The 27115-nt window shown below is 41.5% G+C and overlaps 1 protein-coding gene across 2 annotated transcripts in view; it reads left to right on the forward strand.

Moving 5' to 3' along the window:
• CBFA2T2 (CBFA2/RUNX1 partner transcriptional co-repressor 2) overlaps positions 1-27115 on the forward strand; it is a 161434-nt gene that overhangs the window by 94263 nt on the left and 40056 nt on the right. For both annotated transcript variants that reach the window (XM_033186119.1, XM_033186120.1), the window contains exons 2-3: positions 21871-22014; positions 26648-26889. In XM_033186119.1, the coding sequence (XP_033042010.1) occupies positions 21871-22014; positions 26648-26889 (386 nt within the window). The remainder of the gene's footprint in view (positions 1-21870; positions 22015-26647; positions 26890-27115) is intronic.

Raw genomic sequence — 27115 nt, forward strand, 5'->3', positions numbered from 1 at the left:
CCAAGGTGATATGTTTGGAAAGTATAGGTAGAAGGGTCTGAATTAGGGAAAAGTCCTGTAATTCCACAGTGGTATGTATTTTGACCCATAATTTCTCTTTTCCTTGAAGGTTCATAATTAAGGCACAGAAATTCAGAATCGTCATAGTTTGGAAGCTATGAATTTGAGTGATAGCGTTCTCAAAGTATATTGGAGAGTTTCATAGAATTGTCTCTACCTAACTCTGAACTTCATTATTTATTTTATTTTATCTTATTTTATTTTACTTTTGAAACAGGGTCTTACTCTGTCACCCAAGCTGGAGTGCAATAGTGCGATCACGGCTCACTGCAGCCTCAACCACCCAGGCTCCAGTGATTCTGCAATCTCAACTTCCTGAGTAACTGGGACTACAGGCACCCACCATCATGCCTGGTGAATTTGTTGGCATCTTTTTTAGAGATGGGGTCTCCATGTGTTGTGCAGGCTGTTCTCAAACTCCTGAGCTCAAGCAATCCTCCTGCCTTGGCCTCCCAAAGTGTTGGGATTACAGGCGTGAGATACTGCCCCCAGGTTTTTTTTGTTTTTTTTTGAGATGGAGTCTTGCTTTGTTGCCAGGCTGAAGTGCAGTGGCATGATCTCGGCTCACTGCAACCTGTTCCTCCTGGGTTCAGGCAATTCTCCTGCCTCACCCTCCTGAGTAGCTGGGATTACAGGCGTGCACCACCACGCCCAGCTAATTTTTGGACTTTTAGTAGAGACAGGGTTTGCCATGTTGGCCAGGATGGTCTCAATCTCCTCACCTCGTGATCTGCCCACCTCAGCCTCCCAAAGTGCTGGGATTACAGGCGTGAGCCACTCCCAGCCCCATACCCAGGTTTAATTACATTTTCTTAACTGGACCTGTGTGGAAAAGAGGTTGTATGCATCCAAGACAAAAATTGAATTATTTCACATGTATTTCCTTTTCACTTGTTATGTCTGGGCTGTTTTGGCATTGAAAGCCATTAATCTCAACTCATGATTTCTGTCCCAAGAAAAATGAGAGTCAGATGTTCACATCTGGACCATTTGTTTCATTCAAATAGTTGAAATTGCATTAGAAAATTTTGATAGTGATGAAGTCAGGAATTTAGAATGAATCATTGAATCCTCCCATTGAAAGGGAAGATCAAAACCTCCAACTTAGTGTAGAACTATAGACTGAGAGAACTATTATTTTTTGTTGATTTTTCTTAACATTACCGAGGTATGATTGACATGTTAAAAAGCTGTACATATTTAACATATACAACTCCATGCATTTGGGAATAAGTACACCCCTGTGAAGCCATCAACACCAAAGTTTCCTCTTGATCCCTTTATTATCATTATTTTTTTGTGTATGGTATATAGCTATTTTAAAGTATTGTTAGTCTTTGTTTTAACTTTGTTCAAGTGTTAAAGTGATGAATTTGCAGAAGAAAAAGTGAACATTTTAAACTATTTTTTATAAATAGAATAGAAACTTAGGTGCAAATGAACACATGTATATAAATATATAGAGATGAACAAATGAATAATGAACAAATATATATGTTAATATAACATATACTAATATGTATGTTAACCACAAAAGTACCATGGCCATTCAGCTCATGATATATATTTCTTTAACCTTTATTTTTGGCTTGTTTGAAGATTTATGCTACATTATATTTTCCTTTATTCCTTAGATTAGTGTAAAGAACAACACTATATTTAAGAGCAGTACAGCCTAACCAAGTAAGGTTGATCACACAATGGCAAGGATAGTTCAACATTAAGAAGCTGAAAAGGGCTGGGCGTGGTGGCTCACGCTTGTAATCCTAGCACTTTGGGAGGCTGAGGCAGGCGGATCACTTGAGGTCAGGAGTTCGAGACCAGCCTGACCAACATGATGAAACCCTGTCTCTACTAAAAATGCAAAAATTAGCCAGGCGTGGTGGCAAGTGCCTATAATGCCAGTTACTCGCTGAGGCGGAGAATCACTTGAATACAGTAGGCAGAGGTTGCAGTGAGCCGAGATCACACCATTGCACTCCAACCTGGAGGACAGAGTGAGACTCCCCCTCCAAAAATAAAAAATAAAAAATGAAAGCTGAAAGGAGGATAAAAAGCAAACCCATTTCCGTAAATACATCCCTTCCCCTAAAAAAATGCATTTGATACAGCTGAAGACCTATTTCTAATAAAAACAAGTAAAAAACAAGTTTTTGGTAAGTAAAAACTTCAAGGTTATACATGCAAAATGTGGCTTAAATTAGAGCTGCAACATAAAAGTGGTGAAGAACGGCAGAGGACAGTTGGAGCTGTGGGAGATGCACAAATGAATGCCTCTGGCATGAAGCTTCAGGGTTGGAAATCAAACACTAGAAGCCCAGCCAGGCACAGGAGCAGCCAGTTGCTGAGGGGACATCTCCCTTTGTCTCTATCTGCTGTGGAGATGTTTGATAGTCCCATACCCCCAATGCATTGTAATAAAGCACTCCATTTGTATATGCATCTTATAGTCCTCAATGATTTAGGCCCCAAAAATGATCAGTTAAGAGAATTACCTTTATTTTGTTTACTTTCAGAAAAGGAAGAATACACCCAAACTCAATTCTTAATTTCTCAGCCTGAACAGTGTGAAGTCATAGTTGTGAAGATTTCTCTGGAAACAAATAAAGATGAATTCGATTCTTTGTCATGGGTCTGTACTATAGGTTGTTCTCTTTTTATTTCATTTGATTGTAAACAACCCTGGCAGCTGGACAATATTGAATGATTGTTGTAAACAAGGAAACAGACTTTGAGGAGGAAATATCCCCACTATCAAAGAGCTAACAGAGCCTCAGTTTCAATCCTGATCTGAATCCAGAGCCCATGTTTTTTCTATCACTGCCTCATACCCACATCAGAGCTGTTCAATTGAAATATAATGTAAGCAACAAATAGAGGCCACAAATGTAATTTTAAATATTCTTATAACCTTATGTTTAAAAAAAGGAAACAGGTGACATTCCCTTTGATAATATGTTTAATTTAATATACTAGGAAATTTCAATATATAATCATTATAAAATTATTAATGAGCTTGTTGACATTCCTTTCCTTAGTGTTTGAAACTTGGGGTCTGGCATGGTGGCTCACACCTGTAATCCCAGTGCTTTGTGAGGCCGAGGTGGCAGGATCACTTGAGGCCAGGAGTTTGAGACCAGCCTGGGCAACATAGTGAGACCCTATCTCTAAAAGGAAAAAAAATATAGAAAAATTAGCTGGATGTGTTGACATACACCTGTAGTTCCAGCTACTTAGGAGGCTGAGGTGGGAGGATCTCTTGAACCCAAGAGGTTCAGTCTGCAGTGAGCCTAGGTTATGCGACTGCTCTTCCAGCCTGGATGATGCTGTCTCGTCTTTTTTTTACCTCCCCCCCCCAAAAAAAAGTCTGTAATACTTTCCTCCTGTGCACAAAAAACTTCCAGAAAATAGTTAAAAGAAACCATGAAACCCTAAGGTAATTTTTTTAAAGTACCTGTTGGGCCAAACAGAGGGCTTAATTAGTGAAAACTCTTAGAAACCAGATTGAGTTAAACACATCTAGCTTTGTTTTTTTTCTTGGGCCCCCCCAAAGGCTATGCACATGCCCCAGGAATATACTTGTTCTTTCATTAGGCTCAGTAAGATGGCTTTCTTCAAATATTTGAGAGTGGTAGGACCCCAGTCTTACCAACTGATGGCCAGTGCCAAGATCTTCTTATTTATCTGGCAGTGGCATATTTCATCTCTGCAGCAAGGCAAAGCCCTGGGTGCTAGAAGTTCCTTCACAGAACCTAGGTGTCAGCCAGTCATGGATATTGTGCTGTGGCTTCCTATAATAGAAGAAAGCTAGATCTTTGGTTCCTGCTACTCCTGAGCATGCAGTTTTGATTATTGTGGTTCTCCCATCTCAAAACAAAAGCCAGTGGGCTGACTGGGCCATTCTTTACGTTGGGGGAATATAAAAACTCAGGTTTTCAAATATTAAGGTACATTGAGCAAGGTGGAACCCAGGTTGTTTTAAAGATTGATGACGGCGGGTGCAGTGGCTCATGCTTGTAATCCCAGCACTTTGGGAGGCTGAGGCAGGCAGATCACTTGAGGCCAGAAGTTCAAGACCAGCCTGGCCAACGTGGTGAAACCCTGTCTCTACTAAAAATAAAATAAAAATTAGCCGGGTGTGGTGGTAGGTACCTGTTAATCCCAGCTACTCAGGAGGCTGAGGTAGGAGAATTCGCTTGAACCCAGGAGGCAGAGGTTGCAGTGAGCTGAGATCACACCATTACACTCCAGCCTGGACAACAAGAGTGAAACTCTCATCTCAAAAAAAAAAAAAAAAAGATTGATGAATAGCTGGGCACAGTGGATCACACCTATAATTCCAGTGCTTTGGGAGGCCAAGACAGGTGGATCACTTGATGCCAAGTGTTCAAGACCAGCTTGGCCAACATGGTGAAAACCCATTTCTACTAAAAATAGAAAAAAGTTGACGCATGCCTGTAGTCCCCAGCTACTGTGGAGGCTGAGGCACGAGAATTCCTTGAACCCAGGAGGCAGAGGTTGAAGTGAGCCAAAATCCCACCACTGCACTCCAGTCTGAGCAACAGAGTAAATCTCAAAAAAAGAAAAAAAAAGATGAATAAATATGTACAGACAGAAAAGAAAAATATTTATCACATCCAAGTTAACTGAGGGTGGCAATGTAATTAAAAAGAACGTTTTGAAGTCACAGTTAGCTTTGTGGTTACCTTACTACTTGAAAGACAAGACCGGGCACATACACCATTTAATTGGACAAACTTATTTTTACTTAATAGAATATAATTAAAATGCAAAAGTTAATAGCATTTTAAAATGTAATAGTTTTCTTTGAGACAGAGACTCTCTGCTCTGTTTTGCTCCTCAGAGTGGTCTTCTTAGTCTTGTTAAATCTGATACTCTCCCACATCCATTCTCACGAACAGTTCTACATCCCAGTCGGTGGGGGTCTCCTGTAAATCATGGTCATTCTGTGTTCATGCTATCTCTATTTCCAAAAACCCTCCAAAATCTCTAGATACATTTAAATCTTCACCAACACACTTGGTCCAACATGTTGCTTCTATTTTCATTGTCTGTCACCATGCCTAGGGCACAGCAAACGAATAGTGGATTGATAACAAGCGTTAGTTGATGAACATGAAAAAAATGACAAAGGCCGGGCACAGTGGCTCTTGCCTGTAATCCCAGCACTTTGGGAGGCTGAGGCAGGCGGATCACCTGATGTCAGGAGTTTGAGACCAGTCTGACCAACATGGTGAAACCCCATCTCTACTAAAAATACAAAAATTAGTCGGGTGTAGTGGCAGGTGCCTGTGATCCCAGCTACTTGGGAGACTGAGGTACGTAGGAGAATCAGGAGAATCGCTTGAACCCAGGAGGCAGAAAATTGAAGTAGGAGGATCACCTGAGGCCGGGAGGTCAAGGCTGCAGTGAGCTGTGATCATGCCACTGAACTCTAGCCTGGGAGACCAGAATAAGACCCTATCTCAAAAAATAAATAAATAAAAATAAAAAATGCAGTGGCTCATGCCTGCAATACCAACACTTTGGGAGGCCGATGGGCGGATCACAAGGTCAAGAGATCGAGACCATCCTGGCCGACATGGTGAAACTCCGTCTCTACTAAAAATGCAAAAATTAGCTGGGCGTGGTGGTGTGCACCTGTAGTCCCAGCTACTCAGGAGGCTGAGGCTGGAGAATCACCTGAACCCAGGAGGTGGAGGTTGCAGTGAGCTGAGATCGGGCCACTGCACTCCAGCCTGGGTGACAGAGCGAGACTCCATCTCAAAAAAAAAAAAAAATTTTTTTTTTCAAGTATAAGATATTATTAGACAGCTATCCACCAGAAACGCTTTAAGAATCATTACACCACTACGTGCTGAGGGTCTCTTCCAAAGATAATGATTTTGACATTAAAGATGTATTTGCCAACTCTGTTGATAACATTAATGCAAGTTTTTTTTTTTTTTTGAGGCGGAGTCTCGCTCTGTCGCCCGGACTGGAGTGCAGTGGCCGGATCTCAGCTCACTGCAAGCTCCGCCTCCCGGGTTTACGCCATTCTCCTGCCTCAGCCTCCTGAGTAGCTGGGACTACAGGCGCCCGCCACCTCGCCGGGCTCGTTTTTGTATTTTTAGTAGAGATGGGGTTTCACCGTGTTAACCAGGATGGTCTCGATCTCCTGACCTCGTGATCCGCCCATCTCGGCCTCCCAAAGTGCTGGGATTACAGGCTTGAGCCACCGCACCCGGCAATGCAAGTTAAAAACAGTAGCAACACAGCTGACCTGAAAATGTAAATAGGGAAAAGTGAAATACGGATTGTTGCTTCCCAGCTCCAGCAAATGTTTATTTAGAATAATATAGTTATCTACTCTAACTGCACACCATCTGTTCCAGGTCTCCACCAACTTAATATTTCTCACATGAACAGAAAAGACTTAAATTAAATTTGATTCGCAACTTGCCTTTGTATGGAAGCCACCCCTACCACAGTCAAAATCGACTGAATCCCAGCCTCTTAAGGGTGTGTCACATTACTGCCTGGGCCACACATATTGCAGCCAAAGTCAGAGAACTCAGAGAATCTGAGACTGATGGAGAATCAGCTAACTCTAGTCTTCTTGGCCAAACATAACCCTCACATTTTTTTCCTGAAGACGTAAAAACGCTATCAATTTCTCACACAGCTCGGCAATGGCTTTCCTATGATTCAAAAAGCCAGGTCTCTTGGGTTCTGGCATTTGATACATCTGTGCTAAATATCTCTGGAACATAGAACCTTCTAGAAGAAATCTAGCAGTAGGCCGGGTGCGGTGGCTCATACCTGTAATCCCAGCACTTTGGGAGGCCGAGGCGGGAGGATCACGAGGTCAAGAGATTGAGACCATTCCAGCTAACACAGTGAAACCCCGTCCATACTAAAAATATAAAAATTAGCCAGATGTGGTGGGTGCCCATAGTCCCAGCTACTTGGGAGGCTGAGGCAGGAGAATTGCTCGAACCCAGGAGGCAGAGGTTGCAGTGAGGCAAGGTCGCGTGACTGCACTCTAGCCTGGGCAACAGAGTGAGACTCGTCTCAAAAACAAAACAAAACAAAACAAAAAACAAGAAAGAAAGAAATATAGTAGCAGTAAATCCTGACAGTCCAGCTCTTAAATATATCACAATATGTCAGATCTCCCATCTCTACTGCTAGAATTTAGCCCCTATTGTCTCTCTCTCTCTCCCTAAACTGCTGCATCTACCTCCTAACTATTTTTTCTGCTTCTGCTTTTAACCCCTTCTGTCGATTCTTCACATAGTATCCAAAGTGCTGATTTAAAAGCTTAAAAGAGACCTAAACTCTTGCCACAAACCTAAACTCTTCTAATGGCTTCCTATTGCTCTTACAATAAAATATAAACTATTTACCTTGGCTTGAATGCCATGATCTACTCATGGCACGGTGTCTAGCCTACAGCACTTTTTAATCTGTTACTTTATTTGCCTTTTAACACCTCCCTTCCTCTATTTTACAGATGAAGAAACCAAGGCTCTGGCGTGACTTGTCCAGGGTTCCACAGTAGCTGATAAATTGACAGAAAAATCATGATTGACAGTCATAGTTTCATGCCCAGTTTTCTTTCTTCCACAATAGCCCACCTTTGACTATTTAAGAATATAAATTTCTAGCTAGTCTGGAATTTGGCTGTTTTGCGAAACTGACCTTTTCATCTCATCCTTTGCTGTATACAGCTTTTTATATTTACTGTATATTCTGTTTCAGCTACGAGACATTGAGTAATGAAAATTTTATATTAACTCTTTGCTGACTTAAAGTACTGTAGCCACTGTATCTGTCCCAGTTAAGTTCTGGGTAGAGATCTGTGTGCAGTCTCTTAAATGTTAATATATCATTTGTTACACATAATATACTTGTTCTCACCTTCATTATACCTGTATTCTTAATGATACTTTGATGAAAGCAAGTTTTCAAATAAGTAGGTTTAAAAAGGCATTTTATTAATCATGGGTCTAATCATTATAATAACCTAAACAGCTAGCATGTATTCCTATGTTATTTGTATATTTAGTCTTGAAATCCACAGTGCTTAAGCCCAGTAGATTATACTCTTTACTTGGCTTCTGGTTTTCCCCCTTATTTCCTTGGCTTGTCTTTTTAAGTCTCCTTTTTTAGTTTCTTGTCTCTCATGATCTCTAAGAATTGAAATACCTGGAGATCTGTACCCACTTCCTCTAAGATACCTGTTCTCAGGCTTTCTGTAGAATCTATATGCCATTAATTGAAAATATTTCATCACAACCTCAGACTTTCCCACCGCAGGCCTCCATACTCCATATCCAGCTGCTTATCCAGCATTTCTATTAGAATATCTACTGAGCATTTTAAAGGTAATCCTGATCTTCAGTTGCTCTTCACCCATTTTCCTTTACCAGTTCCCTCTTCTCAGTAAGTGGTAACTTCATTCTTCCAGTTGCTTAGGCTAAAAACCTCAAAATTATTTCTTGACCTCTGTTTTTTTTTTTTCTTTCTTTTTTTCAGTCTCACTCTGTCAACCAGGCTAGAGTACAGTGGCACAATCACAGCTCACTGCAGCCTGAAACTCCTGGACTGAGGGAGTCCTCCTTTCTGAGCCTCCCAATCAGCTGGAATTACAGGCAAGCACTCTTACACCTGGCTAATTTTTTTTTTAGTTTTAATTTTGTGGAGTCAGGGTCTTTCTGTCTTGTCCGGGCTGGTCTCAAACTCTGGACTCAAGCCATCCTCCCACCCTCAGCCTCACAAAGTGCTGGGATTATGGATGTAAGCCACTGTACCCGGCCTTTTGACCTCTATTTTGTATTTATTTTTGATTTATTTACTGGTGTCACCTCAGGAGTAGGAGACTTAGTAGTTACTTAGTAGTTGATTTTTGAATTAAATATATGAAAAAATTCTAAGATTCAATTTAGGAAAAGTTACTCAAATTCCTTATTTAACTTCATTCCACTAACCGGGGGTTATGTTAAGACAGGGGTCCCCAACTCCCAGGCTGCGTACCGGTATGGATCTGTGACCTGTTAGGAACTGTGCAGCACAGCAAGTGGTGAGCCAGCGCATTACTGCCTGACCTCTGCCTTCTGCCAGATCAGCCATGGCATTAGATTCTCTATAGGAGTGCAATCCCTATTGTTAACTGGACATGCGAGGGATCTAGGTTGCATACTCCTTATGAGAATCTAATGCCTGATGATCTGAGGTGGAACACTTTCATCCTGAAGCCACTCCCTACCCCACCCCCGATTAGTGGAAAAATTATCTTCCACAAAAGAGAAATAAAATATTTATAATAGAAGTCTTTCCATCCGTAAGTACAATAGATTTTCTAATTATTAAGTCTCCTGTATTCTTTCCCTCCCCACACTCACTGAATCATGTCCTGCCAAAATTCATGTGTTGGAAGTCCTGACCCCTGATACCTCAGAATGTGACCTTATTTGGAGATAGTGTCTTTGAAGAGATTATTGAGTTAAAATAAGGTCATTAGGGTGGATCCTAATCCATTATAACTGCTGTCCTAGTAAGAAAAGGAAATTTGGACACAGTTAGGTACATAGGAATACCATGTGAAGACACAGGGAGAAGACAGACAAACTATATAAGCAAAGGAGAGAAGCTTCAGAAGAAACCGACCTTGCCTACACCTTGATCTTAGACTTCTAGCTTCCAGAATTGGAAGTCTCCTTTTTTGTCTTTCAGTCTACTTATGTTTTCATAAAGGTCTTATATTCCTAACTCGTTTGTGTGTGTGTGTGTGTGTGTGTGTGTATTTGAACCTTTTTGAAATTATTGTTTCTTTTTGCTGGTGAGTAGGAATGCAAGTAAGTTTTAAAAGATTGGACATCTATCTAGCAACCTTGCTGAACCTGCATATGAATCCTAATAATTGGGTGGTAGATTCTCTTCAGTATTCTGTGTAGAAAGTTATCAGGTGTTTATAAAATGACAGCTATATTTCTTTTCAAATCCTAAGCCTTTTATTGCTTTTTGTTGTCCTGCTGCTATGCCTGACTCTTTTTGTTTTTTTTTTTATGTTTGTTTTTGTTTTCTTTTTTTTTTTTTGAGACGGAGTCTCGCCCTGTCACCCAGGCTGGAGTGCTGTGGCCGGATCTCAGCTCACTGCAAGCTCCGCCTCCCGGGTTCACGCCATTCTCCTGTCTCAGCCTCCCGGGTAGCTGGGACTACAGGCGCCGCCACGTCGCCCGGCTAGTTTTTTGTAGTTTTTAGTAGAGACGGGGTTTCACTGTGTTAGCCAGGATGGTCTCGATCTCCTGACCTCGTGATCCGCCCGTCTCGGCCTCCCAAAGTGCTGGGATTACAGGCTTGAGCCACCGCGCCCGGCCTGTTTTTGTTTTCTTGAGACGGAGTCTTGCTCTGTCGCCCAGGATGGATGGAGTGAGGTGGCACCATTTCAGCTTACTGAAACCTCCACCTCCTGGGTTGAAACGATTCTCCTGTCTCAGCCTCCCAAGTAGCTGGAATTACAGGCGTGAGCCACCACGCCCGGCTAATTTTTGTGTTCGTAGTAGAGATGGGGTTTCACTATGTTGTCGAGGCTAGTCTCCAACACCTGACCTCAAGTGATCCACCCACCTTGGCCTCCCAAAGTGCTGGGATTACAGGCATGAGCCACCAGGTCTGGCCTGGACTCTTGAGTAAATGTTGAATAGAAGCATTGAATCGGCTGGGCGTGGTGGCTCATGCCTGTAATCCCAACACTTTGGGAGGCTGAGGCGGGTGGTCCACGAAGTCAGGAGATCGAGACCATCCTGGATAACATGATAACACGGTGAATCCCTGTCTCTACTAAAAATACAAAAAAATTAGCTGGGTGTGGTGGCGGGTACCTGTAGTCTCAGCTACTTGGGAGGCTGAGGTAGGAGAATCACATGATCCTGGGAGGCAGAGCTTGCAGTGAGCCAAGATCGTGCCACTGCACTCCAGCCTGGGCGACAGAGCGAGACTACGTCTCAAAAAAAAGAAGCATTGATAGTGGACATCTTTATCTTCTTCTTTCTGAGTTGAAAGGAAATGTTTGTAATATTTCATCAATAAGTATGATATTTGGCTGGGCGCGATGGCTCACACCTGTAACCCCAGCACTTTGGGTGGGAGGCCCAGGTGGACGGATCACCCGGGAATTTGAGACCAGCCAGACCAACATGGAGAAACCCCTTTTCTATTAAAAATACAAAATTAGCCGGATGTGGTGGCGCATGCCTGTAATCTCAGCTACTCGGGAGTCTGAGACAGGAGAATTGCTTGAACCCAGGAGGTGAAAGTTGTGATGAGCCAAGATTGTGCCATTGCATTCCAGCCTGGGTAACAAGGGTGAAATTCTGTATCCCAAAAACAAACAAACAAAAAAAAGTGTGATGAAAAGTGTGATCGGCTGGGTGTGGTGGCTCATGCCTGTAATCCTAGCACTTTGGGAGACCGAGGCACGTGGATCACCCAAGGTCAGGAGTTTGAGACCAACCTTGACAACACGGCGAAACCTCGTCTTCTACTAAATATACAAAAATTAGCTGGGCAAAAACTCCTGTAATCCCAGCAATGGTGGTGGGCATCTATAATCCCAGCTACTCTGGAGGCTGAGACAGGAGAATCGCTTGAACTTGGGGGTTATAGTAGCTATAATCCCAGCTACTCTGGAGGCCGAGACAGGAGAATCGCTTGAACTTGGGGGGTCGGAGGCTGCAGTGAGCCAAGACTGTGCCACTGCACTCCAGCGTGGTCAAAAGAGTGAAACTTCATTCCCCACCAAAAATAAAAAAAGCGTGACATTGTATATAGGTTTTTGGAAAAGACCATTTATCGGGTTAAGGAATTGATCTATTTTTCCCCCCACTATTGTTGTATTTCACTGTTTACCAACATTAGAATCATTATATATAGAACATTTCTATCACTATAAAAAATATAAACTGGGCAACATAGCAAGACCCTGTCTCTACAGAAAATTTGGAAAAAAAAGTGCTGTACATGATGGTGTGTGCCTGTAGTCCCAGCTACTTGAGAGGCTAAGATGGGAGGAACATTTGAGCCCAGGAACTCAAGGCTGTAGTGAGCCATGATTGCATCACTGGACTCCATCTTGGGCTACGGAGTGAGACCTGGTCCGAAGGAAAAAATAATAAGAAGAAGATAGATTGTGCCCTCTAACATCCCTGCCTTTTTATATTTGGTTTCTTCCCATTGGTTTGAGACAACCACTGATCTGCTTTCTGTAACTAGTTTTTCATGTCTGAAGTTTCACATGCATGGGATAATACAGTGGGTAGTTTCCTTAACATTTGGCATCTTTTATTTACCCTAACGCTTTTGACATTTATCTATGTTGCCTGGCTTATGTATCAGTAGTTTGTTCATTTGTTGATGTGTTAAAATTTGTGGTTTGTTGATGACTAGTATGTTGAGCATCTTAGCCATTTGTAAATAATTATTTTAGGAATTATCTCTTCAAGTCTTTTTTTGCTCATTCTTAAAATTGGGTTGTTATTATCAAGTTTTAAGAGATATTTATATTTTCTGTGTATTTCTGTGTCTGAGGTTTCATGGCAGTGATAGAAGACAGAGAGGTCATAGGGAGGAAGTTAGTATATTCATGAACCAAGTGATCCTTCGTAGGTGTGTTAGTCTTCTTTGACTTCCAAAAACCAGGTAGACCTAAGAGATGTGCCAAAAGCTCTGTAGGGTCCGAGGAGTTTTATGCTTGTATGGTTGAGATCACTAGTTATGACATTTAGAGAGATTGAGTTTGTGTATGTGTGTGTGTGTGAAAAAACTGAGTGAAAAAAGAATGCTTCATTCTCCAGACACTTAATTATCTGCCTCTTTTTAAATGAAGGTAGAATTACAGTATTCTCTCCCTGTATTCTTCTTTTGTTCTGATATTTATTTTGTTTCTGTAATCGGGATGTCCCTAATTTGGTTTAGGTACTCTCCCTGACTTTTATAAGTGTTACATGCTTTTCCCCCCAAAAAAATGAAGATATCTTTTTTATTGTTGTAAAAGGAAGGAAAAAAAGCACCCTGACCAACATAGAAAGTTATTTTAGTTAGAAACTAAACAAGCCTACAACTGTCTTAGTCTCACCTCCCAAGATATGTACTTCTACCAATTTGTTGTATATCCTTTCTGGCTTCTACAAGTGTGTGTGTGTTCATGTTATTCTATAGTTCCTTTATGTAATTGGGACCCTACTTTAATTTACTGAACTGGGATGGATAAAAATAAGACTAACCAAGAGTTGAGACTCTGTTGAAGAAGTGAAGGACATAATGAAAGTCATAGATGTCAGTTTTTTGTTTTTTGTTTTTCTTTTTTGAGATGGAGTTTCCCTCTTGTCACCCAGGCTGGAGTGCAATGGCACGATTTCGGATCACTGCGACTTCCTTTTATAGTTCTTTGGTAGGTACACGGCCTCCCAAGTAGCTGGGACCACAGGTGCGTGCCACTGTGCCCAGCTAATTCTTTTATTTTTTGATAAGACAGGGTCTCACTTTATTGCCCAGGCTGGTTTTCCAGCTTTTTAAATCAGTTATAGCAGAAGTCAGTAAACTGTGGCCCACTGTCGACCAGGCATGGTGGCTCATGCTTGTAATCCCAGTGCTTTGGGAGGCCTAGGCAGGTGGATCGCCTGAGCTCAGGAGTTTGAGACCAGCCTGGGCAACAGAGTGAAACTCTGTCTCTACTAAAATACAAAGAATTTAGCTGGGCTCAGTGGCATGTGACTGTAGTCCCAGCTACTTGGGAAGCTGAGGCAGGAGAATTGCTTGAACCTGGGAGGTAGAGGTTGCAGTGAGCAGAGATCGCGCCACTGCAATCCAGCCTGGATGACAGAGTGAGACTGCGTCTCAAAAAAAACAAACAAACAAACAAAAAAAAACCCACAAGCAAGCAAACAACAAAAAACTGTGGCCCACTGTCCATTTTTGTAAATAAAGATTGATTGGAACACAGCCAAGCCCATTTATTTGTATATTGTCTATAGTGTGCTACAGCAGAGCAAAAAAATATTTACTGTCTTGCCTTTGGCAGGAAAAGTTTCCTGATTCCTGAGCTATAATAATGATAAATTAATTTTCCAGTATAAATATATAAACATTGAATGTAAAAGGTCCTTATAAAATACTTTCTGGTAATATCCCCCCCCCCCCCCCCCCCCCCTTTTTTTGAGACAGAGCCTTACTCTGTTGCCCAGGCTGGAGTGCAATGGTGTGATCTTGGCTCACTGCAACCTCCACCTCCCACGTTCAAGCAATTCTCCTGCTACGGCCTCCCGAGTAGCTGGGTTTACAGGTGCCCACCACCACGCCTGGCTAATTTTTTGTATTTTTAGTAGGGACAGGATTTCACCATGTTGGCCAGGTTGGTCTTGAACTCCTGACCTCGGGTGATCCACCCACCTCAACCTCCCAAAGTGCTGGGATTGCAGGCGTGAGCCACTGTGCCCGACCTCTGGTAATTACTTTACTTTGAATCCTTATGTCTCCATTTTTGTTTGTCATTATAAACAGTTGTTCCTGGCCATCTCGGCATATGAAGCCTGCATGTCATTAGGAAGTTGGATGTGTTGTCAGGTTTGTGGCAGAGTTACAAAGATGGTAAATGCTCATCCTTAAGCATGTACTGTGTCCATAATCAGTTTAGCCAACTTTATAAGGCTATAAATGTAACAGTAATTTTGATGTTCCTTCCTCCATCTTTAGCAGGTTAGAATTATCAGTTTTGGAAAGTCTTTTTTTTTTTTTTTGGTGATGGAGTCTTGCTGTTGTCCAGGCTGGAGTGCAATAGCACCATTTCAACTCACTGCAACCTCCACCTCCCGGGTTCAAGCAGTTCTTCTGCCTCAGCCTCCTGAGTAGCTGGGATTACAGGCGCCTGCCACCATGCCCAGCTAATTTTTGTTTAGTAGAGACGGGGTTTCACCATGTTGGCCAGGCTGGTCTTGAACTCCTGACCTCAGGTGATCCGCCTACCTTGTCCTCCCAATGTGCTGGGATTACAGGTGTGAGCCACTGCACCCGGCCTGGAAATTCTTATCATATGACAATTACACGTTCAGAACATTTACCTGTCCTTGGCAGGGATTGAAGACAGACTCTGGTCCAGGAAATCTTTTCCCTGATTTTTCCTTCTGCTGTGATACCACCTTTGGGGGCACTATTCAAACTATATCCCGTGTGCTACCTGGAGAGCCCATGTAGCCTTTCCAACAAACACCTTAACATTGTGTTAAGACTTGCCTGGCCATCATACATGGTAATGTTTTTATTTCTTTATTTTCCCAGTACTGTATGTCTGTCTTTCCCATAAGTGAGGTCCCTCCCTACCTTCATCTCTGAACTTCCCTAAGGCCTGGCAAATCCAGGACGGTCAAGTAGATTGGGATCTGGGATCCTCAAAATTCAGGACCAAATTATTGGAAATAATCCAATTGTTCATTGACAAGGGATTGTTTAAATGAACTATGGTACTCCTTCAAAGTGTATTATAATACTATTTTTAAAAATTGTGAAATTAAGAATTCCAAGACATATTGTGATGTTATAAAACACAATAATAGAATGAAGAAAAAAAAGGAACATTATAATTTGTATGTGGTATAGATTAGTTGTCTATTCCTACATAACAAACCATGTCAGAACTTCATGGCCTAAAATGATAAGCCTCCCCGCTCCTTTCTCTTAGTCTGATCCGCCCACCTCAGCCTCCCAAAATGTTGGGATTACAGGCACGAGCCACTACTCCCAGCCTGAGAGTCTGATTTTTGGTGTGTTTTTTTTGTTTTGTTTTTGTTTTTGCTTGTTTGTTTTTAGATAGAGTCTCGCTCTGTTGCCCAGACTGGAGTGCAGTGTGGCACAGTCTTGTTGCTCACTGCAACCTCCACCTCTTGTGTTCAAGCAGTTCTTCTGCCTCAGCCTCCTGAGTAGCTGGAATTACAGGTGTGTGCCACCACACTCAACTATTTTTAGTAGACACAGGGTTTCACCCTGTTGGCCAGGCTGATCTTGAACTCCTGGCCTCAGGTGATCCACACACCTCAGCCTCCCAAAGTGCTGGGATTACAGGCGCGAGACACCGCGCTCGGCCTGGAGTCTGACTTTTTTTTATAAAGCAATGGATTTAATGGCTTCCTTGGCCAGCTTCTTTGGAATGATCAGTGTTCCTGTCATTATAGGAAAGATCTCTATATGGATTTTTATTGATAAATCTAATATAGAAAGATCTATATTCTGCACTTTTTCTCAGTGATAATAAACAGGAACACTTGACCGAATCTACCCCACACAGCGCAGATAACATCTCAAAAGCTCGGTAAACTGCTATTCTAATAGATTATTATTTTTTTATTTTATTTTTTATTTTGAGACAGAGTCTTACCCTGTTACCCAGGCTGGGGTACAGTGGTGTGATCACAGCTCACTGTAGCCTTGACTTCCTGGACTCAGTTGATCCTCCCATCCCAACCTCATGAGTAGCTGGGACCACAGGCATGCGCCACCACATCCAGCTAGTTTTTTTTTTTTTTTTTTTGGAGAGATGAGGTCTCCCTGTGTTGGCCAGCCTGTTCTTAAACTCCTGGCAATCCTCATGTCCAGCAATTCTCCTGTCTCAAGGTGGTGTGGATTACAGGCATGAGCCATTGTGCCCAACCATAATTCTAATATATTTTAAAATCTGATTCAAGTAAAACATGTGAGAGTATCTGCTGTATACCTATCATTGTTATGTCCATTATGGTACCCTTCATATAACCCTGTGTTGAATTATCCCCAGGGACAGATAAAGAAAATCGCTGTCATTAGTGAGTGATGGAGCATTCTTCACATCAGGCTCACCTTTTGCCTCACATGCTTTCTCCTTGAGACCTATAAGTTTTTCTTCTTTCCAGTCACTCAGGAGTAGCCTTTCCCTTCAGATAACCTCATTATATTTTATCTTGTATTTACACCTCTGCTCTTTGCCAGTCTCTAATTTAAAAAAAAAAAAAAAAGCAATTTATAATGATTTGTAAATGCCCTTGTTTGTGGACAATTTATCATAGAAGATTCTTCTCAAATAGCATGTTTCTGAGATGTCTCAGTAATACAGTGGTTCCCCCTTACCCACAGGGAATACATTCCAAGACCCCCAGTGGATGCCTGAAACCATGGGAAGTATTGAACCCTACATACATTCCTTTTGAACTGTAACTGAACCCATATCATACACTATGGTTGTAACGTTTGCTGTTTGAGATGCAGCAGCAAAATGAGCACAAACGTCTTTTTCCTTCTTACAGTAGATGTCAGCAACCTCGGCATAGGAATTTTTTCTTTCCTTATGAAGTCAAGAACTTCCACCTTTTCACTTAGTATTTTATAGCTTCACTTTGGTGTATCCAAATTGCCAACATCACTCCTCTTTTACTTTGGGGCCATTATTAAGTAATTGTCGGGGTTACTTGACCACAAGCACTGCAACACCATGACAGTTCATCTGATGGTAATCAAGACGGCTACTAAGTGACTTATGGTCAGATAGTGTATACTCCGGACAAAGGGATAATTCACATCCTAGGTGGGATGGTGTGAGATTTCGTCACACTATTCAGTACGGTGCTCAGTTTAAAACTTATGAATTGTTTATTTCTGAAATTTTCCATTTAATATTTTTGGACCTTGGGTGACTGTAAGTAATTGAAACTGTGGGAACTGAAACTGCAGATAAGAGGGAGAGTGCTGGGTGTTCTATGTTACTTTCCTGGGGAGCTACAGAATAGTTCTACTCTTCACTTTAATCTTTGATTCTTTAAATTCCTATGTAGGAAAAAATATCACTGCTATCACACAGGTAACTGTTTATTACTTTATTCTTCTGTTTTCTGTTTTCATGATATCCTTAGCAATTCGCACACAGAGAAGAAATTATTCAGACATACTTTCCTGTTTTGACTCATCAAGTTCTTTAGCTTCCCATGGTTTAGGTGTTGAACCATAAGTCATTTTGGAGGTACATGTTGTAATATCTGGGTTTTATTTTTTAATATATACACACATATATATGCACACATGCATTTATTTATAATACACACATATACAAATATATTCAGAATAATCAAAAGACAAACTCATGGGGTGACTAAATTGTCAGTTACTTTGAAATTATAATTGAGTTGGACCCTTATGGCAAAACCAAGGCTTATTTTGACTTCCTGGGACTAAATCTTTATGGCTGTTTGATATTTTAAGCAATAGTGTTTATGGACTCAAGCCACAATTGAGGGAAAAGAATTTTCTTCTTGAACTGTATCTAAGGTTCTCCAAGATTGAAAAGAGTTCAATATATGGTTGATTCTTTCATGGGATCCAGCTAGAATGTAACACATAACTATCAGTTTCATAAAAATTCAAAAAGGAAGTCACCATTACTAGGATGACATAAAGGCATATCATAGCCTTCTTCCTACAGGGACTTACTATGATCCTACTGTGACCCCAAGCAGAGGGTTAAAATGCCTACTTTGGAACATGCCCTTTCCCATCATCTGAGCAACTGCTGAATTTGTCACCTTGTAAACCACTTGGATAGATCTCATTACATGAAGGGCGTTCATGCCACCCAGCTTCCAACAAAAATACCACTTTACATTGTGCTTGGTGATTTTGCAGCTGTTAATTCTTGGATCATTCCATACAGTATCTCTGAGGTTACATGGATAAATTGTTGATAGTATACCTATTTTCCACAGAAAACAGATGTTAAAATTAACTTGGTCAAGGTCACATACCTAGTTAATAGGATGTCCAGAATTTGACACGAGGATTTCTGTCTTCTAATCATCATTCCTGTTTATTAAGCACCTTCTTTATCCCTTGCAGTGATTTAGGCATTATCTTTAATCATTACATGTTTCTTGACAGGTAGGTCTTACGGTCATTCATTTTACATATGTTGAAAATGAGGCCTAGAAAGGTGAAATGAATTGGTGAAATTCAATTGCGTTGTAACAGAATGAGAATTCAAACCGAATCTCTCAGTCTTCATACCTGTGCTTTTTCTGCTTCATTCACTTGAAACATGAAGAAAACACTAGTGTTGTAGATTTTGGGTGGTGAAATGAAAAGTATCAATCTGTAAACAGTTCTTTAGTGGCTGGGTTTGGCCCACTATCGAAGCTTTTGGTTGGTTAGAGCACATAGTTCAGCATTCTGCAGTTGGACTGCTCTAACTTTTTTATTCTGCCAAGTGCTGAATGTTAAAACTCATCTCACTGCTAAGCCTTCCTCAAGCCTTTGGCACCCTTGCTATAGAGCCAGGTGGTCTGAAGAAAGGCTCCCTCTAGGTTGTTGCACACTGTACACAACACATTACAGTGCGAGACAACTGTCAGTTCCTTCCTTTTCTTCTCCCCTACCCTTCCAGAAAGCTGGGGCCCAGATGGAAGAGCTGGAAATGTGTCAGCTGTTCTCTGAAGGGCATTGAGAAAATACTGTCAGGAAGAAAAGGCAAGCGCAACAGCTCATTAGTCCACTAATCAGACAGGACGACCATCAATTTCACAAAGAAAATGTCCTGAACAGAGAGATGGGAAGGGCTGGCACAGTGTTGCCCACATGGTTCTGAGAACTGCACATTTTTGTCAGGGGATTTGTAACTTGGGTGCATTGCTTTCTTGATTGACTTTATTATATCCCTTTCCAAAGTGTGGCCACTGCAAACTGAAGCATAAAAAATAGTATTTGGAGATACTTTTCTTATTAAAAAGTGTCCCATCAATGCACAAAAATGTTCCTTGTTGCCAGGATCGTGAACACTCTTGTAGGTATTGTCTTTTTTTTTTTCCGAGACGGAGTCTCGCTCTGTCGCCCAGGCTGGAGTAGAGTGGCCAGATCTCAGCTCACTGCAAGCTCCGCCTCCCAGGTTTACGCCATTCTCCTGCCTCAGCCTCCCGAGTAGCTGGGACTACGACGCCCGTCACCTCGCCCGGCTAGTTCTTTGTATTTTTTTTAGTAGAGACAGGGTTTCACCGTGTTAGCCAGGATGGTCTCAATCTCCTGACCTTGTGATCCGCCCGTCTCGGCTTCCCAAAGTGCTGGGATTACAGGCTTGAGCCACCGCGCCCGGCCGGTATTGTCTTTATAGCTGTGCTATCACAGAAAGAAAACTTGGACTTAACCTTCCCATTTTTTGCACTTGAATTTGAATTCAGCAGTTATTGGAGAATGAATGCCTGGTACTTAAGTGAAAAGCTTAGAATTACTGTGAGGAACATAGCTCAATTTAAAGGTGATTATGGTAACCCTGGTCCTATTAACCAAGTGTGTAGCAAGTTCTCTTTGATAGGGAAAAATAACTTCTTAGGTATGTTAGAATATTACTCGTTGGTATCGAGTCTGATTCCTGTTAGCTCAGACCTACCTAATTGTAGCATCATGAAGTTTATCTAATTTATCTCTCTGGAATTTTGTTGCCATTTAGCAGCCTCTGCTTAATGTAGAATCAGCTCTACTTTTCGTCTTTTTGAACAATATATAGCATGAATGACATTTGCATGTTTGAGGTCAGAGAAGTTGACTCCCTCTTTTATCCTACTTGATATAGTTGATATGTGTATATATATAATTTAGTACATCATTATTAATGGTGGTTGTTTTTTATTTAAGACGGAATCTTGCTCTGTCGCCCAGGCTAGAGTACAGTGGCATGATTTTGGCTCACTGCAACCTCTGCCTCCCAGGTTCAAACGATTCTACAGCCTCAACCTCCCCAGTAACTGGGATTACAGGCACCCACCACTACACTCAGCTAATTTTTATATTTTTAGTAAAGACAGGATTTCACCACGTTGGCCAGGCTGATCTCAAACTCCTGACCTTCGGTGATCCACCCACCTCAGCCTCCCAAAGTGCTAGGATTACATGCATGAGCCACTGCGCCCAGCCTATTAATATTGATTTATCTACAACTGATTGTGATTTTCTTTTCATGTCATGCAGTTGAGGCCTAAGTCTAGATAGTTCCTATGTTAGCTTTTTCCCCCTCATAATTTGATTCATTTATAAGGAGAAGTTAAAAAAATGCATTTGAGGTAAGCTATATTTGTAACCTGGTTTCTTCCTTTCTCAGCCACTATCTAGAGACTGCTAACTTTCAGTTCATGTCACCACTTGACCTTGTTTCCTCGTTTTAGTTCCTAGAATTGAAGTAACAAAGTGCCACAAACTGAGCGGCTTAAGACAATAGAAATTTATTCTCTCACAGTTCAGAAAGCCAGAAGCACAAAATTGAGGTATCAGCAAGATTGATTCCTTCCTGGGGTTTCAGAGGACAAATGTGTCTCCTGCCCCCTCCTGGCTTGCTGGTTACTGGCACTCGTTGGCACTCCTCGGTGTATAGATGTGTCACTCCAGTCCCTGCCTCTCTCGCCACTTGGCGTGACTGTCCTCACCTCGGCTTCCCTCTGTGTGTGTCTCTGTGTCTGTGTCACGTCCCTTCTTTAGGGACACCATTCAGATTGGATTTAGAGCCCACTCAGACAATCTAGGATGATCTCCTCCTCTCAAGAATTTTAACTTAATGACATCTTCAAAGACCCTTTTGCCAAATCAGGTAACATTCACAGTTCCAGATGTTAGGACGTGGACATATCTTTTAGGGGGTCACTATTCAGCCTATTATATTAGGCAATCCTCTAGGGAAATATGTTGGTATTTCAAATTGTTGTCTGTTTCTGCAACCGTTTAGAAAACCCTAACCTCCATTTATCTGATTCTCTGCAGTTGGTCCTGAGAAAAGGGTGCCAGCAATGCCTGGATCGCCTGTGGAAGTGAAGATACAGTCCAGATCCTCACCTCCCACCATGCCACCCCTCCCACCAATAAATCCTGGAGGACCGAGACCAGTGTCCTTCACTCCTACTGCATGTGAGACCTCTTAGTTACTTATGTTTGTAGTTCAGAGTGACATTTGGATCTAAGTGACTGACTTGCATGAAGCCTTCCACATATATTATTCAATATTTTCAAAGTGCTATGAAAATATAGACACAGATATATATTTCTGGTTGTTTCTTTTCTAAATTACTTTACCCTCTGAGAATAATACCTAGTTTATTTGGATATTTAGTTTTTTAAATATTTTGTTTTCATATTCTTTGGCTGGTAACTATTTTTATTTCTTTGACTCTAACAATAATGAATTTAAATTATTATATTGCCATATGAGATTCAAAGTAAGTTTTCTAAAATTATGGAATTTGAAAAATGTTCCAATGCTGTCATGGTAAGACTTTTTACAAAAGAGAATATTGTTGTATTAGTTTACTAGGGCTACCATAATGAAATACCACAGACTGGATTTATTTTTATTAACTTTTTATTTATTTTTATTAACTTTTAATTAACTTTTTATTTTTATTAACTTTTTTACAGTTCTGGAGTCAAGAATGTAAAGATCAAGGTGTTGTCAGGTTTGGTTTTACCTGGGCCTTGTAGATGGTTGCCTTCTTGCCACACCCTCACATGGCCACTCCTCCATTTGTGTGTGTCCCTGGTGTCTCTTCCCCTGCCTTTAAGGATAATAATCGTATTGGATTAGGGACTATTTGTAATACCTCTTTTAACCTTAATGAATTCTTCAAAGTCTCTATCTCCAAATATACTCATATTCTGAGGTACAAGGGGGTAAGACTTAAATGTATGAATTTGGCCAAGGCTCAGGCAGAATTCAGTCCATAACCATCATGTTAGCTAATAATACATGTAACAAGGTATTCAGCTTCACTAACCATCATGGAAATGCAAACTAACACCCAATACAGTACCATTATACACCCACCAGGATGTTCAAAATGATACCAAGTTTTGATGAGGATGTAACTTGAATACTCATACAATGCTAGTTGGAGTGTAATTTAGTACCTCTTTTGGAAATTGTTTGGCAGTTTGCACTAATGCTGAATTTCCACGTGCCCTGTAACTCAACAATTTCAGTCCTGTGTTTCTATAATCACCAGAAGAACCCCAAATAAACTAGTCTACATACATGCACACAAGTGTCTTGATCTTCATTTGAGTTCTGCCTTTCCATGCACATGCTGCCACCCCCAGTTCACTTTGACACTCTGCACATCTTTTGCTTATAAACCAAAATGTACTGCTATTTTGGGAGTGCCCAAAGAGTGTCAGAGCACTGAGCTAGATGCTGTATGTATTGTTTCATTTAAATACCATTACACAAGCTTGCACACTATCCTTGCTCAAAATTTTTTGGTTTGGGTGTTTATTGTTTTAAAAGGCAAGAGAAGAGAATGTAAGATGTACAGCTTTAATTGGAAGTTTATTATTTTCCCAAAACATTTGAAATTAAGTAGCTGGTAACTGCAGCATTCAGTTTGAGCCAGAGTGAATGAAAAGAAGTATGATATCCCTTTTCTTAAATTCTAATATCTGTTAAACAGCCCTAGACATATATACTGTCTTGAAAAGAAACAGATTTTTTTTTTTTTTTTTTTGAGGCAGAGTCTCGCTCTGTCGCCCGGACTGGAGTGCAGTGGCCGGATCTCAGCTCACTGCAAGCTCTGCCTCCCGGGTTTACACCATTCTCCTGCCTCAGCCTCCCGAGTAGCTGGGACTACAGGCGCCTGCCACCTCGCCCGGCTAGTTTTTGTATTTTTAGTAGAGACGGGGTTTCACTGTGTTAGCCAGGAGGATGGTCTCGATCTCCTGACCTCGTGATCCGCCCGCCTCGGCCTCCCAAAGTGCTGGGATTACAGGCTTGAGCCACCGCGCCCGGCCGAAAAGAAACAGATTTAAACCTCAGCCATCAATCAGATCTCAGGATACACCAATAGATATATGTATGTACAAATTCAGCCCTTTTTGCTTCCATATTTGGCTGCTTGGCGGTGGTTGTGTTCCATTTCAGAAAATGTGATCATACATTTTTTACTGAAGAGACTAAGAAAAAGCCTTTCTATACATCAGAGTAGCTAAATGCATGGTAATGTGTTATTTTTATTGGTTCCTTCAAAAGGGAGCAACTTTCCTATGGCAGTTGACCTTTCTGTGAAAACAAAGAAATGGCAGACTATTGCAACTAATTTTCTGGATTGCTGAGGTTGAGTGTTCAACTTTCCTTTCTGTAGCTTTACTAATTTCCTTTAGTGGGCCGGGCGCGTTGGCTCAAGCCTGTAATCCCAGCACTTTGGGAGGCCACAATGGGCGGATCACAAGGTCAGGAGATCGAGACCATCCTGGCTAACACGGTGAAACCCTGTTTCTACTAAAAAAATATAAAAAACTAGCCGGGCGACGTGGCGGGCGCCTGTAGTCCCAGCTACTCGGGAGGCTGAGGCAGGAGAATGGCGTGAACCCGGGAGGCGGAGCTTGCATTGAGCTGAGAGCCGGCCACTGCACTCCAGCCTGGGTGACAGTGAGACTCCGTCTCAAAAAAAAAAAAAAAAAATTTCCTTTAGTGGAAGACACAAGAAAATTCACCCCTTTTCTCAGGCCGTTAGTCTTTTATGTGTGAATCATTCAGTAGCATTTTCCTAAACACTTAACCCCTTGTTAGCAAATGAACAAAGCAAAAATACACACTGTTTACACAGCTTATAAAACTTAAAGTGTGCACATATGTTTTGTGCATTGTATTATTAATAAGTGAACATCTATTAAGGCAACATAAATACAGAAATAAACAAGCATAGGCCAGGCATGGTGGCTCACTCCTGTAATCCTAACACTTTGGGAGGCCAAGGAGGGCAGATCACTTGAGGTCAGGAGTTTGAGACCAGCCTGGCCAACGTGATGAAACCCTGTCTCTACTAAAAATACAAAAAATTAAATGCATGTAGTGGTGCGCACCTGTAATCCCAACTACTCAGGAGGCTGAGGAAGGAGAATCGTTTGAACCCAGGAGACGGAGGTTGCAGTGAGCCAAGATCACACCACTGCACTCCAGCCTGGGCAGCAGAGCAAGACTCTGTCTCAAAGTAAAATAGTGGAAGCATGCATATGCACATAGGCAGCACAGAGATGTAGTGAATCCACTAAGGTTACCTTCAAGTGGAGCAGCAGCAGCAGCATGTGTCAAAGAATGCTCCTTAACAGAGATGATACCTGAACTGTGTGGGATGAAGAAGAGCTTGCCAGGTCAAATTTGAGTAAGGTTCAGTGTAAGAAGAGGGAACAGAAATGGTTAACTGACTGTGATTGGCCTAGAGGAAGTAGAAGGGAAGTGGAAGATTTTTTATGATAATAAGTTTGTTTTTGGCAAAATATGATTAAATGTCATTTTTCTAAGCTAGGTAAAGATTAAATGATTGGCTGTTTAAACATTGCTTATGTCTTAAATTGTTTCTTATGTTTTTAGATACAGTTTCACTATTTTAGTTTTTTAAGGCTGGATATGATTAAGTGAAAACAGAATGACACTTAGGTACTAGATAATTTAGTTTTTTACTTAATGCCAACATGAACATAGCTCAATGCCAGGCACAGTGGCTCATGCCTGTAATCCCAGCCTTTGGGAGGCCAAGGCAGGAGGATCGCTGGAGCCCAGGAGTTTGAGACCAGGCTGGGCAATATAATGAGACTCCCTTATCTACAAAAAATTTTAAAAAAGAAATTAACTGTGCATGGTGGCATGTAACTGTAGTCCCAGCAACTCAGGAGGCTGAGGTGGGAGGACACCTGAGTCCAGGAGGTCGAGGCTGCAATGGGCCAAGATAGTGCCGCTGTGCTCCGTCTTGGATGACAGAATGAGACCCTGCCTCAAAAAAACAAAACTATAGCTCTAGGGTTGTTTTCCAAATTAAAATTTTCAAGAAATGACTATTAAGAACTAAATAGGAAAACTGTAATTAATCACATGTAGTATAATTTGAGCAAAAATGTAGGATGGGAGTGTCCTGCATGGAATCAGGAAGATGCTTTATTGAATGGCCGTGGGTTTGGCAGTATTAATCTAGCACTGTTAAGGCAGACAGTAACTGGCTCTAATGGACATGAGTATTCTGGATGGCCAAAGAAATAGGTACCTTATTGTAGGAATAAGTCATTAAATCAGTAGGCCTAAAAAGTATCCCTCATATTATCATAACTTTCTTCTGGTGTCTTGCTCACATACTGCCTTCTGATTGACTGCCTAGTGTTTTGGGGACCTTGAAATTGGGAAGGAGATGCAATGTAAAAGATGGGCACGAGTATCCCGTCACTGGAAGGATCTATTGGCCCAGACCCATCTCAAGCACTACCTGTTGCAGGAAGTCTTTCTTAAAACTACCCACCCCACCCATGGCACCTGTAGAGTTAGATGTCCCTTCTTACTGCTCTCGGAGCACTCTGCTTTCTTTTTACACTTCACTGTTACTCTGTTACCATTTTTATCTGACAGCAATCTCATTGAGGACAGAACCAGTTTTGCATACTTTTATAACATGTACTTTACAAAATTCAAATGAACACATGAAGGAGAACACAAACAAGAAAAAAATGAACAAACGTCCCCTTGTTTTGCACGTAACCTGAGTCTTTCATTTTGGCTTTCTTTTAGTAAGCAATGGAATCAACCATTCTCCTCCTACCCTGAATGGTGCCCCATCACCACCACAGAGATTCAGCAATGGTCCTGCCTCCTCCACATCATCTGCACTCACAAATCAGCAGTTGCCAGCCACCTGTGGTGCTCGACAGCTCAGCAAGTTGAAACGCTTTCTTACCACTCTGCAACAGTTTGGAAATGACATCTCCCCTGAGATTGGGGAGAAGGTGCGGACTCTTGTTCTTGCACTGGTGGTAAGTACAGCCTCACTGTTGTTCTCAGCTGCCCGAGTATGTGGTTCAGGTCCAAACCCAGCAGAGAAGTTCTAGATATTTCTGCTCATTTTCAAACCCATAGTAATATGGCAAATGCTACAGACTAGACTAGTTATTGAATAACTTGTATAAAACTGTTTAAATATAGGTTCTTTCTTTCCTTCCTTCCTTCCTTCCTTCCTTCCTTCCTTCCTTCACTTTCCTT

The sequence above is a fragment of the Trachypithecus francoisi genome, unplaced genomic scaffold (genome assembly GCF_009764315.1).
Source record: "Trachypithecus francoisi isolate TF-2019V2 unplaced genomic scaffold, Tfra_2.0 Lachesis_group21, whole genome shotgun sequence".
NCBI lineage: Eukaryota > Metazoa > Chordata > Mammalia > Primates > Cercopithecidae > Trachypithecus > Trachypithecus francoisi.